Below are 15,626 nucleotides of genomic sequence, written 5' to 3' on the forward strand. Positions count from 1 at the left end.
TTGCAGTTCAAGACGGGAAGGCCATATGTGCCAAGACACTAGAGAGAAGGTACCCGTAAGCAAAGTGATGGTGTTCATACTGCACAAAGCAGCTTCTTAGCTTGCTATATCTATAGGAAACTACAGTGTCTGGGATCAGCTCACAGGAATCAGTCAATTACAGTCTTCTACATATATAACCTATTACAGAAACCCATTTTTGGAGTCACAAACCAAATGTCTTCTTGTGCCATCTCCTCACTTCTGTCAGTTCAGTGGAGCTCAAACTAACAAAAAAAATCTTGAGAGTTTAGCTTGTGTCTGTCTCATCTATACAGGTATTTTCATATCTAAGAGTCAAACTGACTCCAAGTGTGTCAACTAAAAAGAATTTTATACAGTGTGTACCATTTTTTTTATTTATTTTGCCTGATGATATACCCCTTGCAACTGCCTTTCTTGTTCAAGACCATTTTACACAAAATCATAGTCAAATTCACCCGAGTAAAAAAGAATTAAAAGAAGAGTGAGACTTACTTCCTGCATTTCCATGCCTTCCACTAATAGGAAAGAGAGGATTCTTTACACATTTTGAGTCTCCTCCTCACGCTAAATTAACACATAACTACTCTTAATTCTGCTTAATATCCAGTTGCAGTACTCCATTCCCCATTACTTCAGCTGTCAAAGTGACAAGATCAGGAAAAACAGAACTCAAAAGTTAACAAGTGCATGCAAGATCAATGACCTAAGAAACAGATCTATTTAGACACTACTTAGACAAAAGGCAAATTTATAAATCAAAACGGAAAAGAAGCAACAATATCCAAGTGTGTGACCAAGTTTAATGATACATTTGTTCTCTTAAACACTTGACCATCAATAACATTTCATGGGTTATGATGCCCAGAATGTTACTTCATAGGTGTTTTATATGAATATTTACAAAGACTTTTGAAGTTCAGTGGCACTAAACAAACAAGAAGAACTTAAAACTTTAAGCTACAATGCTTAAAAAATGTAAACAGTTTATTTTACATAGTTGTAAAATATAGGAACTTTCTAATGCAGCTTAATTTTATCTGGAAAGTGAATATATCCTGGTGCCCGTGAACAAGGAATGAGAGAATTCTTTACACAAGTATTGTGCTCCAGTGTGCAAAAAATTATATATAAGAAAGGAATCTAAAGTCCACAACAATTGAAAGACAACAAAAAAATTTTCACGTCCTGAAGTTGAGAAATTTATAAAAACATTTACACATGGTTGCTGACCCATCAAAAACTTGCATGACTTAAAATTCTGAACAATAGCTACTACAAATTCAAGACTTTTCTCAAATGGAATTTTGTGCAAAGATCAGACTAGATTATTCAGCATTTTTCCAGCCATACCTCCAACCTTCCCTTCCCATCCCCATTCCTGACATCTAGTGGCTACAAGCACCACTAAAATCCTTTTGATATATGTTCAAATTAGTGCATGTAACCAAAAGGCACACACATGTGTGAGTACATTTTCGTGCAGAAACCTGTGCAGGTTCACAATTACATTGCAAAACAACTGTTCGTAAAAAGTTTAGAGTCTAATGTTCGGCAGGATTATTTTTACACATTCCTTTCTATTCTACAAGCCCAGGTGTTAATAGGTAGACACTGCTTTCCAAGGATCCAATATTTGAGTAGCCTTAAAATAAAGATTTAAAAATAAATCAGCCTGTAACATTATTATATTAGATACTTTGCTTTTGCCCGCATTATTTATGGAATTTTAATCCCACAGTACCATAGCTTTATGCTGTCAGTTGCAAAACAACTAAGATACATATTTCTTTTTGTTAATGAAGACTTTGATTGCTCCAGTAAAGTCAGCCGATAAAAGCACTTCTGTGTGATCTGTCTTCAAAGCCCCTTAATAAGGAAAGAATAAACTGTTAGTTCATTAAAAAAAACCCATAAAAATCAAGCTCTCATTAAAAGATAAGTTATCACTGTGACATCCTTCTTCCTCTATCACATTCCTGTTATCTAGCCAATACTTCAAGAAACATCTGCATTTCTAGAAAGGGGACTTTTTCATTATGTGTTTGGTACAGCCCTACCTCCTAATGGCTCAAATGTAAAAAGAATGATCCTAAAATACACAGGATAAGAGCTATGCCCCTCATTTCACATTCTCTCAGGTTTCAAGAAGGCAACAGCTGCCAAAATGTTCAACTGCTAAGGTAGGAATATATATCCATGCAAACGCAAGGACTTTTCTTCTCAAGAAACCTCCCCTCCCAAGTCAAAAATATTCTTCATAATCTTTTCCTCCTCATATCATGGTATCAAGCAGAGCTCATCTTAAACACCTACCAGAGGGTATGGTATCTGATGTTTCACAGTCTTCTCCCTTACTTTCAGCTTCTTGCTTTTCAGAAGTTTCCAGTGACACCATCAAACCAGGATTTGGAGCAAAAATCGCAGATGTGACCACTGCATTGTGCGCTTCAGAAAGACAATCCAATTTTGATTACCTTGTTTCAAGGAATTGTTAATTTTACAAGAACAGCAGGCATAAGTTTCAGTAAATATCCAAGAATGTCAGTACTAGTGGCACCAGATAAGTTCATCATTCAAGGGAAAATTGTCACTGTTTTATAAGCTTAGGGATCTCAGAAGTTCCTGTAAGTGCCCGAAACCAACCGGCAAGAGCTCCAAAACATATTTGACATAAACATGGCCACGCATTCCCCAAAAACTGTGTGTGGAGGAGATGAGAGGTGGGGTTTTTTTTGTTGTTTTTTGTTTGTTTTTAAATCCTGCCATGAAAGGAAAAAAGCTTGCATTTGTTTTCAAAGTCGCTTTTCCGTAGAGGATCTAAGGATTGATAATTATTTTGATTTCTACACTTACACGATCAATTTCTTCCAGCAAAACATTACATTCATTCTCTTAGATACATTCAATTCATACATTCTGTTAGATACATTCAATCTCTCACTGATGCTGGACAACCTCTTAGCTACTCTGTCTCTTGCCAACCCAATCTGTAAAGAGTTTCCTGTGGACAAGGTTTTCTGACAGCCCACTTACTGAAAATCCACCAATCGCAATGCATCTTGCTAACTATTTGTTCAAACTAAATGAATAGCACTGATGAGCAAATAAAAACTAGAAAATAAAAATATTTAATTTTTGAAATCATATGAGCTTTGGAAAAAAAGAGATTAAAACTTGATCTTTACCTTTAATGCCTTCCCAGAAGTCATTGCGGTCTCTTCTTACAGATGTAAACTTGCTCAAGTCATGGTATGTACTCCAAATATAAACATATTTATCTTCTGAACCACTTACAATGTAGGTAAAGTCATGGCTAAAGATTCAAAGAAGGAAAAACATTAATTTTCTTAGCTCTTCAAGCAACCATTACAGTAGATCTCCAGATGACTTGCAGCTTTACAAGTGCAATCTGGCCAAGTTCACAATTCAAACCAATCCTTTATTTTAGTGAATGCAGCTCAAAAAAAATACCCAGTCCTTAAATGAATGTACATGCAAGCTTCCTGATGCTCTTCCTCTGGTAGAAAAAATAGTTCTCATGAATAGCGCCCAAGCTGTTTTCCTGCAGTTTCTGACACAGAAGAGGGTTAGTCTAACAGCTATATTCAGCAACAAGAAAATGGCATAATCTTTAAGTGCAATTTGCATCTGTTTGAGTCTGGAACCTGTGCGAACATCAGACTGTGTAACAGGAATGGTTTACAATACAATTATGGGCAAAAAAAGCCCACACAGGTGGAAGATGAAAGGTATTCAACAAGATTGCAGCCAGATGACTGTATAATGCACTCTGACACAGACAAAACAGTACCTGCAAACCCAACTCGGGTATTTACTTTTAATTTACCTACTGCATGAGTATGTCAGATACCTAAACTCAAACATTAACTGTGCTACAGCCCTGTAAATAGAGATGACTTAATCTGGGAAAGTCATCTTGAGAAGGGGGGCTGGACAAGATGACCTCCAGAGATCCCTTCCAGCCTCAGCCATCCTGTGAAATACTGGGTCATCCTTAAAGATGTTTTCAAAGACCAACAGCTGACAAGATTAAATTTAGCATTATTCCTTTAGCACTGCTGCCCTTCTCTGCTCAAACATCCAGGTTAAACAGATACCCAAACACTTTTCCCTCTTGGCTTCTGCAAGACTTAAAGGGAATAGAACAAATACTCTTCTCCCTCTACTCCCTCTCTTTTACTACTTTAAAAACCAGTATTTCCACAACAGTCGCAGTAATATACTCAGAAAAGCATCTTAGGCCAGCACAGAGAAAGAGGAAAAAAGAATTCCAATTCAGATTTGCAGGTTGTTTCCTGACAGTGATGATACACAGGCAGTGACCAAGAGCCTTGGGCAGCAGTTGGGTGACCAACACATCTGCAACAATACCTGACAAAATTAAGGAAATAAAACCTATTTATCATGGAGGAGAGAAAGTTGTGGTGTCCCAGCCCCACCAGTTCTAGCAGTTCCTGCATTTACAGCAATAGTAACGGACATTACTACTAGCTTTGTCATTCCTGACCAGAGCCTTTAGTTACCTTTGTACTCCAAGCCAAGTGACATTTCAGTTTCATGCCAAGGTAAATAGATTCTTTAAACAAAAGTCTCTACTTCAGCCACAGCATTTCCCAAATCTAACAACTCCATTGTTGTAATACTGTCTTACCTAAAGCTGGCTTTGATTTGGCTGCTGCTGTTGACGTATCCTTTGTATTTCATAGATAAAGACAGATCTCTGAGGTCATACAATCTGATTCTGGAATCATTTGATGTCACTAGTATCTAGAAAAGAAAAATAAAATTTAGGAAATCATTAGTGTGCCCAAGAAGGAGCAACAGAGTTCAATCAAACAGTCAGAATTCCAGTTCTTTTGATTAAAAAAGTGACACAGGTAAAGAATAGGCCCAAAGAAGCAGAACAAGATCTAGGATGATGACATTTTTCTCTCTCATCTTCTGTCAATGGACAGAACACAACTTCACTGTCAAGATCATTGTAACTGGTCTGAACCAGAACAGCTGCTCTTTACTGAAGTAAAATGTGTGCCCAAAGAACAGTCATTAATTTGCAAAGGATATTTTGGAACACATTCCACAACAATATAGCAGAACAGCTATTCTTATGAGTTAAATTTCTGGAGAGTCATCACCTACCAATTGTGAAGCACAGATCAGTGGCCATTATCTGCTATAAAAACAAACTGGGCTTTTCTTGGTTGATGAGTTTGCTTCCTTTTCACATTTTTCACATCAGAAGTTTAAATGTACTTAATAAGAAACAGAGAAGTCTATTAAAGGGTTGTCAAAATGCATAAGGGCATTCAGCTGATTAGCCCTTTTATGGTACCTTAGAAGTGGAACAGACCATAGGTTAGTAATAAGTCTCAAGATGACGCTAGGAAAAGGGTATGGCAGAGTAGCAGTCAAATACTGACCCCTAGTTACCTAATCATTTATGCAACAAAGTTGGGCCAACTCTTGGGACACCATCACCATCAGATTACAGAACTTCCTGTTTGTTTTCCAAAGAATTCATGCTGAGTTGTGTTTTATTACATTATCTAACATGCTAACACACAGCATCTGATGCAAACCCAAAGGTACTATTGATTTCTGAATCTTCTGCATGCCTTTGGAATTAAGTTATTTGTGTCACAGGAGTACAATATAGGTGATAACAGCTGGTGATTTGCTACTCTAGTAGAGCCAGCTGTTGACCCCACATCACCCCTGAAACTTTATATATAAGTGAGAAACTCTCCAGCTTTGGATTACAACTTTAATATTCAACAGCATGTTCTCTGCTTGATGAGAATTTGACCCTTTCACAATGTAAGACTTGAGTTTAGACTGAAGCTAAACAAAAGGACTGATTCTAGAAGAACGGAATACACTTGTTTAGATAACAGCTTCTGATGTTTCAGCATTTTCCCAGCTTCTCTGTGAAGTACATTTCCAAATGAATATTAAATTTGAGAGATGCTAGTTATGCTGAAGTTTTCACTGAAAGCCATCTGTAAGCATTTTCTCACCTTTACATTAATCAGAGCATAATGTCATTTAAAAAAAAGTTTCTATTTTACCACTATTTAGTATTGCATTAGTCTAAGTCAGCAAAGAGTAGTGTTCATTTTCGTAACGTTAGAAGACTTCTGATTTAAGTCAGCGACTACAAACAAGACTTAGCACAAACTTACCAAGCATTAGATATAAATATCAGACTCCAGTACTGAGTCAAAGTTGCACTGAAACACAGTACCTTATTTTCTCCAGGCAAGGGTTCAATGCCAGTAATTTTTCTTCCAACTCTATTTCGGCCTCTGGTAGAACGCACATGTATTTGTGTATGGTACTTCAAGTGCTGAAAAGATATTAAAATGTATCCTGATTTGAAGTAATTGTGTAAAAATTTTATTTTGCTTCAATTTCCAATAGGTTTGTTTCTTGATATTTAAACAAGCGTGACTTTTAAATCTGTTTGTTATTTAGCATGAAAAAAATACAGTCTCAAAAAGCTTTTACCTCCGTGTCATAGAAGATGCATCTTCCATCGTATGTGCCTATGACGGCGTATTTGCCATTCTGACAGAAGTTGGCAGCTGTAATCAATTTTGTCTGCCCATCTACTTCATTCCATAATGCCACCTTTTTGTCAGGAATGTTCCAGAGTCGGAGTTTCCCATCCAATGAACCACTTAAGAAGTACCTGTCATCCTGAGAGGACACACTACATTAATCTCCACTTGTGCTATGAGTACACCCTGATTTCCTTAAAACTTTCGCACCCCATTTCCAAACAGTTTCTCTCCAGAACCTCCCAAATAAGAGCGCACAGATTAAGTTGATTATAATTTAAGAAGGCTGAAAAGACAATGTTAAAATTATTGGTAAATGGAGTTCAATTTCTTACAGATTTTTTGACAAAATTACACACATGCAGTGCACATACCTCAAGTTAGAAAACCATTCACTGTTACTGCAGTTACTTTTTACTCTCCCAATGTAAGTTAGAAAAACACTAACCCTGTCAGGAGTTGAAAAAATCCTTTCAGAGTTCCTGATACATCTACCAGTTGTGTATGTTCAGGAAACACTGAAAAATGCTTTTCCTCTGCTTGAGTTTTATTAAGATTAGGAAGCTTTATTAAGTATTTTTTAAATAAATCTAAAATAAGATAGGTTGGAAGGGATCTCTGGAGGTCTCTGGCCTACCTCCCTTGCTCATAGCAAGGACAGGCTCAACAGCCTGATCAGGCTGTAGAAGGTTACATCCTGTCAAGTTTTAAACCTCCCCAAGGATTCTGTGGTCTCTGGACAATCTGTTCAATTTCATTATGATTTTCTTTTTTCACTAATATTTAATCACAACATCCCTCATTGGAAATTCTGACTTTTCACAAAGTTACTCAAAACTATACCGGCTGTGGTGTTATAGTCAACGGACAATTCACTTTTCACATCATGCCTAGAAATGGTTAAACCACATGGACACTCCTGGTGAAGTTCAGTGAAGATGAACACTTAAAATTCCAGAATATTATCCAGATTTTTAAAGTGTACAAACTCTATTATTCAATTTTTTTTTAAATTGAAAATAAAGGGGGAGTACTCCTGTAATTTCAAGTTCTGCCTCTCTAGAAGAAAGAGGGCAATTACACTTACCCTTGGATGGAATGCTATAGCAGTGACAAAGTCTATATGCTGGAAACAGCAAAGACATTCTCTTCGTGATATGTGCCATAACCTGACAGTTTTGTCCATGGAAGAAGAAAGCAAGAAGTAATTCTGTGAAAGAAGAGAATTCCATGGTTATTAAGACACAAAAGTAACAGAAAATACAGAAGCAATCTGACTGGTAAGCCTTACCAATTTCTCTGTTCCCATGAAATTCAAGGTTTTATCCTTTCAAATAATATGTTTTATCCAAATTATCATTATGGATTGGTGCTTTCCTTAAGACCAGTACACTGATGCTCAGCTACAGAAAGTTTTTTGGAAGAATCTCAATGGAAATAAATTCTTCAAAAGTAGTTAAAGTATTCAGAGAAGAAACAGCATAACAGGCTTCAGAGAAGGAGTGAGAATCTCTCCTGCCTAAAATCCTTCAGCCAGACTGTGGTCTGAAAATTATAACTGTATTCTAATGTGGAGATTTAACTGGATAAGCGTTATGTGAAAAATTTTGAAAATTAGAATTGGAGAATTACCTTGTGCTTAAGATATATGTATATAATTCAGCAACTTTAGAATCTTTACACTTCAGATAAAAACAGTGAAGCATACTGAAGACAAGTGGTAACACCATAAACCAAAAATCAACAGCTCAATGCAAATTCCTTCCACTCTAAACAATTTAACTTCAATATTGAATACCCAACTGTAATTGTTACTAGCTTGATTTTATTTTTTAAGATGACTTTTAATTAGACAAGCCCAAGAAGTTTGTTCATTTTGTCTCAACTATTTCAGCTGGAATAAGTGTTGTCTCTACAAAGCTCTTCTCTTAATTTCAGCGATGGTTTCATATTTAGATGTATGGTTCCAGTGACAATTGACAAACAATGAAAACACAGGAGAACTGTGCAATCTGTATTAAGGTGCCTTACTTTAGACCAGGAAAGATCAAGAAGATCTGCTGTATGCCCTTTGTATTTACAAAATGGTCGTTGACGAAATGGGGCATTTTTATCATCTGGGTCTTCTTCAACTCCACTGCAAATCTATCAGAAAAATGTATAGCAACATTACAAAAATGTCGGCTGGAAAAAGTAACAATTACTGCTCACAAAAAGTACAGGATCAATAACAATTTGAAGAACTACTCTTATGACTTTAAACAACAGTGCACTAATAAACCACGAAAGTAAATTTCAAGTACAATGGGCTCTGAAACATCATCCTGAAATTCCACAATTAAGAAGCTCTACATCTTCCATCCAGCTTTTATTCAATGGGATAAGCTCGACAGCAATTTAAGCAAACATCTGAAGATAAGCTTTTGGAACAAAGTATATCAACCTTGAAAACTGCATTCCAATTTAGAATATAAACTGTGAGTTAAAGTTTTCACGTTTCTAGGGAACATCAAGAATGATGAATTCCTAATAAAAGATCCTTTCAGAATAAACAGGTGCAAAATAAAAAAAACTCCAGAAGTTCCTATACAAAAGCTCTCCAGCAAAAAAAATCACTCAAGACAGCACCCCTGTGTGTGTGGCTAAGCAAGCCTATGCACTTAATCAAGACAAGGAAAGATTACTGTCCCCCCGCCTCCCCCCTGCCAAAACAGTGCATATTAAGTAATGTTGCTGCTAAAATCCTTGCTTAAACCCTGACTTTGTCATGTTTCTTACCCTACTGGAAACCAAAAATAGAAAACACATTAATTAATGGCAAGCTTAAGTATCTAAACACTCTACAAGTAAGAGTGTCTTAACGCTTTTTGTCAGTCATGTTCCATTTTATTCTACACGGATGTGAAAAATTTAAACACATCAGGTTTTATTATGCTTGTGAGTATCCCATTGTTCAGTTTGGCTTTCTTCATAAAAGACATCAAGTCAGATGTTAACCATAAGTAATGCTCCAACGCAAAACACTAAGACAGGAAATTCAACAGTGTAGGTTTTTTTCCCTTTAGCATTTCACTCCAAAATCTACTCTGGCAGAAGGCCACAGCAAAGCTATGCAGATTTTGTAATGCATTACAAGTTTAGTGATGTACTTTCTTGCTTGCACCCCATACACATGGGATAACAGTATTTGACTGAAGATGTCTATTGATAAGACAGTTTGTCTACGTCCCAAAGACACAAGCTGAGAACACTTTAATGTGTGTTTGGATAAAGCAACAATGAAGATCTGGCATTACAGAACAATGCAACCCCCGCACCTCTTCCCCTCCCAATATCTAGTGTACGTACCCCTGCATCAGTATCAGACTTTGAAGAATTCAGACTCTCTTGAGATGGGGAGGGAGAGACACGGCCTAGAACACACGCAGAAACACCACAGTCAACTCTAAGTTCCCAAATAACTAGAATTTCTAGTATTTTAGAGCCCTAGTGATGTATAGAAAGGTACCTTCTGTGTTGTACTTCATTCGCATGTTATTGAAATAGTCAAAAGCATTCTTTAAAACCCATATTCTTACTACGTTGTCCTGTCCTGCAGATGCAAGTAATCGACCACAGTGAGAAAATTTCATTGTCCAAACAGCACCCTGTCAAAATAAAGACATCATTGTTTAAGTTATGTAAAGTGCCTTTTCCATACCAAAAAGCCTTTCTAGAATGTCAACTGACAAGAATTAAGACATACACAAAACACTCCAAGTAAAATAAACCAAAGATCAAAACACTGAAAAGTAACTGTTAAGACTGATGGATTGTGCAACATACTTGCAAAAACAGTTTGAAAGAAACAGCCCACAGGGCAGATTACTGTAGGAGAGAAGTTAAGGCAGCTCAGCACTACCACAGCATTCTACATAAAACTGGCATGGTTAGCAACAGTCAGCCAGCCAGGGCTCTGAGTGACTTACAACCTGCTATTTGATTTGTAGAACAGACAAGTATTTGTATCTGCGCTTGAAGTTAGCACAAGCTGTGCTAACACTTTTTTTTTTTAAGTAGAAATTGTGCTTGGTCACATCAATTCTGGCAACTGAGTACTACACATATTTGTTAAATTCAGAATTGACGTGAGGATTTTGCAAAGCCTGTGAAGACAAAGATTCTTTCTCCATTGCAAAGTCCAAAGCGTCAGTAGTCCATAAAACACAGTACCAAACAAGCAGTATTCCATTTCCTCCTGTTATTTAATGACAGCTATTAGGCATTTGACAACACCAACCCAGCATCCTTTCAGGATATTTTTGGGAAATTTCCTAGGTTTTAAGAAGTCAAATACTGGCGTGACAGAAACTAACACAGATGGATTACCAGTAGGATTGGAAACTTCAGTTGTGGATGACAACCTTGAAACCTCTGGTCACCAAACTGATTGCTGTAGGTCATTATCCTTAGCCTAATACTTAAAATGGGGGACTGTTTCACCTGTTGTCAGACAGCTGCTGTCAGCAGAACAATCTGGGAAGTCAGGAATACTAGAATGTATTTCAGACTCTGCAGGGAAGCATGCACACTTCCAACAGTGATGAATAGGCAGTTTTTCTGCCTCATTCTCCACAGGCATCTCTGCAAATATCATATCCCAGTCTCTTCCCTTCTTATCATTCTGATCCACATACCCCATTAATCTCTCCTCACTTTTGCCTCCAGAACCTATCTAGTATTTCTGTTCAGTACTTGTGTTCGTATCTCTGATAGGCAGATTAGTTTATTTACTGCTGAGTAGGTCAACCTTGCTGCTCTGTGCTCAGTTCTGGTAGTGGAACATAGCCTAATTCAGCCTAAATTTGTAATTGCAGGAACCAAGAGGCCAAATACCACTCGATTCCAAAACTCTTCAAGGAAAACCTCTGGAGAATCCCTGAAGCCTGACTATCTACAGACTTTTTTTTTTCCTGAAGATCTGATCAAACCAGCCAAATTTTTATTTCTTGCCAGAATACTGTTTTCCAGAATGAAACTGCTCTTCAAGAAGAATAAAGCTGACAGTCATTTCTGGAGGTCACCAAGTAGATGAAAACTGAAAAGCTGAATCTCAGGTTGAACAGATTCAGCAAAAACACAGATGAAATTTAAGACCTACCATATGCTCTCCACTGAGATCCTGAACAACTTTAATTTGTTCAAAATCATAAGGTCCCTTGAAGCCATGTGCTGCTTTGAACTTAACTGGTCTTGTATATGGCATTCCTTCATCATCACTGGAAGAGGGATCATCTTGATCTGTATGGAAGACTAAGAGGAACACAAATTCAGCAGTACATACCACAGCACACATTTAATCTATCAGTAAGCATTTGCCAATACTTTTTGGTAGCAGATTAGTCTTGAATTAGCAAATATTTATAGGCAATTTTAAGATCTTAAAAGAAGAGTACTGTTGCATCAAGGTCTAAAAATATATCTACACTAGTTTTAGGCTGCAGTGAATCCAAACACTGAACACTCAAAGTAAGAACTGCTTTCCATTTTTGTTCTGCCCCTTTCTTTACACTAGGTATTGCATTCAGCAGATCCTGCACTAAGTGATTTCTGTCAGTTTAATGTGTGCTGAAAATTATTGTATTGGTTTCTTCTTACTGAATACGCTGAAATAGCCTGGTGATATGCCCACCAACCGTAAGAATTGCAAAAGAGCTGGTGCAAACAGGCAGTGACAACGCAAGATGCTGAAGTACAGCAGTTCTATGGCATTTCTCTCAGGCTGTGGTTAGACTGGCTTACTGCAGAACTAGCCGTCTGTCTGAAAGAAACACTGATGAAACAAGAAGGGGATGACCCAGTTGTAGCTGGGAAATCTTCTAACAGGAGCTCAAGCTATAGGAGATTTATAATGGTGGCACTGGTTGTCAGAGAACAATCTGATTTTATTAAGGTAATGAAGACAGTCTCCACTTGTACCTTTGCTGGAATAACTTTCCAAGGAAGTTTACATTTTGATATCCAGACAGCTTTCTAACAGCACAACAAAAATTACAGTATTCAACTGGTTTATCTGAAAAGGTCTCTCAACTACCACTTTGAAAGAATTTATCCTTGTAACCTGCAAGTCTCAAAATGCCTATCAAGCTACAAGCTTTAACTCTAAAAAGCCCCATTATCAACTGCATAGTGGTAGAACACAGCACTATATGTCCCTCAACCACTTTGACTCCTAGAAGCTCAAGGATAAACAGACTATCTTATTAAAAACTCTCTCTATATAAAAAAATCAGTGTCACTCACCTTCATCTCGAACACTCTTAACTTTATTTACAGCACGTTCGCCATATTCTTCAGCGAGGTGCTTTGCTCGCTTTACAGATTTGCCAAGGAACTTTTTCAGCTGGGTCCTTAAAAAGCAAGGGCACTCTTTCAACACATAACACTGGCAAATTCTCATTTTTTGCTATTAGGAATCAATAGTTTTGATTTGAAATACAATATTAACTCTTTCCATTACTGCTTCTTAAAATAAGCATTTAATTTGCCAGCAGTGATGTAATCTTTAGTTCAGCTACAGAGCAATGGGCTTATGTAAATTCAGGTATCATTTGTACTTAAAAGGTAACTTGTTCAGAAGTCAAAAGGGGAGCTTCAGCTTAGAAAAACAAAACCTGCCTTTTCTTTGTAGGGACATGAAACAGCATCTTACGTTTTTTGTTTTAACCTCCCTCCATCAGAATCGGTTTGCTGGGTCTGCATTTTGTCTTCATCATCAGACTGTGCTGCATCATTACTAGGAAATACAAAAGTGATTGTTTAATACAAAATCATAATTAATCTAAACATTAGTAAAGTAAGATCCATCTTTATTCCTTCATGTAACACACTGGAAAAACATGGACGTGAAAGTAAAACAGGCCTTTCGATTCTTAGGCATTTTGATACTAAAACTATACACTCTCCAGATGCCAAAGATACATTACTCCCTTCCACAAATTTTAAACTTAAGCTTATTGTGACGCTTTGAAAGCTAAGAGCAGACAAAGTACATTACATTACTAGGAACTAGTAATGTGCCACTTTGTTATCATACCTTGCTTTCCATAGATCAAACAATTAAGTGGCTAATTCTGAAACAAGTTTGTACACAGAAGAGTACAGTTCTACAGAAGTGAGTTTTTTCAATAATACAGCAATGCAGAAAACCTAAAAATCATCCACAGTACAAATTCACATAAATCTAGGCCTTTGAAAAAAAACATCTAGACTGACATGATTTCCTGATCATTAAGAAACTGTATGTTTTCTATCAAAGTTTACAGACTCAGTTTTAAACATTAGAAGGGCCTAAAACTCTGTTGAGAACAGGAAAACCTCCAAGTAGTCAACTATAATGATGTCGACAGATCTTCAGAGTCTACTAAATTAAACACTGAAAAACCTACAGGAGGTGGCAGCATGAACAACATATAGTACTTGAACAAAAACTGTGTTTCATTCAGTACAGAAATTACAACATTTAGCACATCAAGTGCTAATTGCAGTTCAGCTGGATTTTCAGACATACTCACCTGTCAAGCTCCATCAATATCATCAACTTTTAGTTAGTTTAAAAGAATTCAATAAACAGCCTAGTTCATAGAGAACTGGGAATTAGCACTCAAATTAGACACAGATGGATTGGGACTCTTTATTTGCATAAGAGCAGCCTCCATGCATGTAAAAACTATGAGAACAACAGTATCATAAAGAGCTGAAAGCTATCATCATTCATACCTGACGTATTCTTTAGTTCTCCTCATGATATGCAAAGTTAGGGGATTAATGCCTGTTGGCAACTTTTCTTCTGCTAAACTCAGGGGTATTTCTTCACCTGTATCAAGGTTTTTTATCATGACACTTGCTAGAATTTCCTATGGAAAAAGAAAGATGTGAAATCAAGATGATTTGATTAGATTCCAAAAGCTAGAGCAAAATAAAAATCACCTGATCTTACAGATTATTTATCTTAATGGGAAATTTTATGGCTCACTATATATTTGTTTTACAAAGTCTAAGTTTAAGTTAAAATTCCCTTTAGTGTGTTAGCGGAAACATTATCAACCACTATACACAGATGAACAACTACATGTTGTCACAAGCTTCAATTTCATAAATCAGAAATGCAGCTATAGAGACATCAGCCATGGCCTGACACCTTCCATGTTAACATCAAACATATTATGTAATTAAAAGACATTGAAGTCTTCCCTTTTCAGATATTCTAAAAGCAGTAGTTTAGATTTAGTCAAAGACAACCTTTACCTACAAAGAAAAAGCATTCAGACCTAACTAGTACTACACAAAGGAAAAGGTTTTTTTGTATGTGTTTATGAGATGCTCCATCTGTTCAGCAATAGTTAAAAAGCTATACACAGATAAACACAAATAAAACCTGGCAGCAGCCTGATAACATCATCAGGATTAATGGAAGTTATTAACTGAAGAAACTATTTTTTAATGTCAGGAAAAATCATTCTCCTATTGCTGACTCCTTCCCCTTTTAGTTCCATGACAAAACGCCAAGTTTGCTGGTGTTCCCTCACACTGAAATCTTGTAATGTATTTGCACAGCCACAAACACAAACTCGCAGCATTTCAGATCTACTACAGCTCACGCTTTCAAACGCTAATACCACATACAGCTCAGGGACCACAAAGTGCTTATGCAGACAAAGCCAGCACGCCATCACTCCTATCTGCATCCCTGGTCACAGCATGTAGTGGTTCAGAGCATAAGGAGTGATGTGTGACTACTCCAGTTCATTCAACAGACCGGAAAAGCAAGCACAAGAATGTACTGTGTGCAGACCACAGTCATTAATACCTCATCTGTGAGCTCTCTTCCAGAATTAGACCTGGGTCTTTGTGGTCCAAGTACTTCATTTGTTGTTTGGCCATCAGCTGCTTTCCCATTTTCCTGAAATTTTGCAGACATAGAACACATTATCTCTACTGTAACACTAAAGTAATAGAAAAATGTTAGTTATTGAACTTATA

General features: G+C 36.9%; 1 protein-coding gene across 2 annotated transcripts in view; it reads right to left on the reverse strand.

The window, feature by feature from the left end:
* Positions 1-804: 804 nt before the first annotated feature.
* Positions 805-15,626, reverse strand: part of WDR44 (WD repeat domain 44) — a 26,833-nt gene continuing 12,011 nt past the window's right edge. The window contains exons 6-20 of one of the 2 annotated variants that reach the window (XR_012630684.1): positions 15,454-15,546; positions 14,364-14,500; positions 13,297-13,380; positions 12,888-12,994; positions 11,746-11,897; positions 10,114-10,252; positions 9,954-10,018; positions 8,637-8,750; positions 7,693-7,815; positions 6,553-6,744; positions 6,290-6,391; positions 4,697-4,812; positions 3,210-3,337; positions 2,338-2,498; positions 805-1,890 (exon numbers count right to left, since the gene is read on the reverse strand). Coding sequence is in view for 1 of the 2 variants with exons in the window: in XM_074882456.1 (XP_074738557.1) it covers positions 1,796-1,890; positions 2,338-2,469; positions 3,210-3,337; positions 4,697-4,812; positions 6,290-6,391; positions 6,553-6,744; positions 7,693-7,815; positions 8,637-8,750; positions 9,954-10,018; positions 10,114-10,252; positions 11,746-11,897; positions 12,888-12,994; positions 13,297-13,380; positions 14,364-14,500; positions 15,454-15,546 (1,779 nt within the window). In the remaining variant the exon portion in view is untranslated. The remainder of the gene's footprint in view (positions 1,891-2,337; positions 2,499-3,209; positions 3,338-4,696; positions 4,813-6,289; positions 6,392-6,552; positions 6,745-7,692; positions 7,816-8,636; positions 8,751-9,953; positions 10,019-10,113; positions 10,253-11,745; positions 11,898-12,887; positions 12,995-13,296; positions 13,381-14,363; positions 14,501-15,453; positions 15,547-15,626) is intronic. The other variant, XM_074882456.1, reaches the window with a different exon arrangement.

Source organism: Strix uralensis, chromosome 13 (assembly GCF_047716275.1).
Source record: "Strix uralensis isolate ZFMK-TIS-50842 chromosome 13, bStrUra1, whole genome shotgun sequence".
Taxonomy (NCBI): domain Eukaryota; kingdom Metazoa; phylum Chordata; class Aves; order Strigiformes; family Strigidae; genus Strix; species Strix uralensis.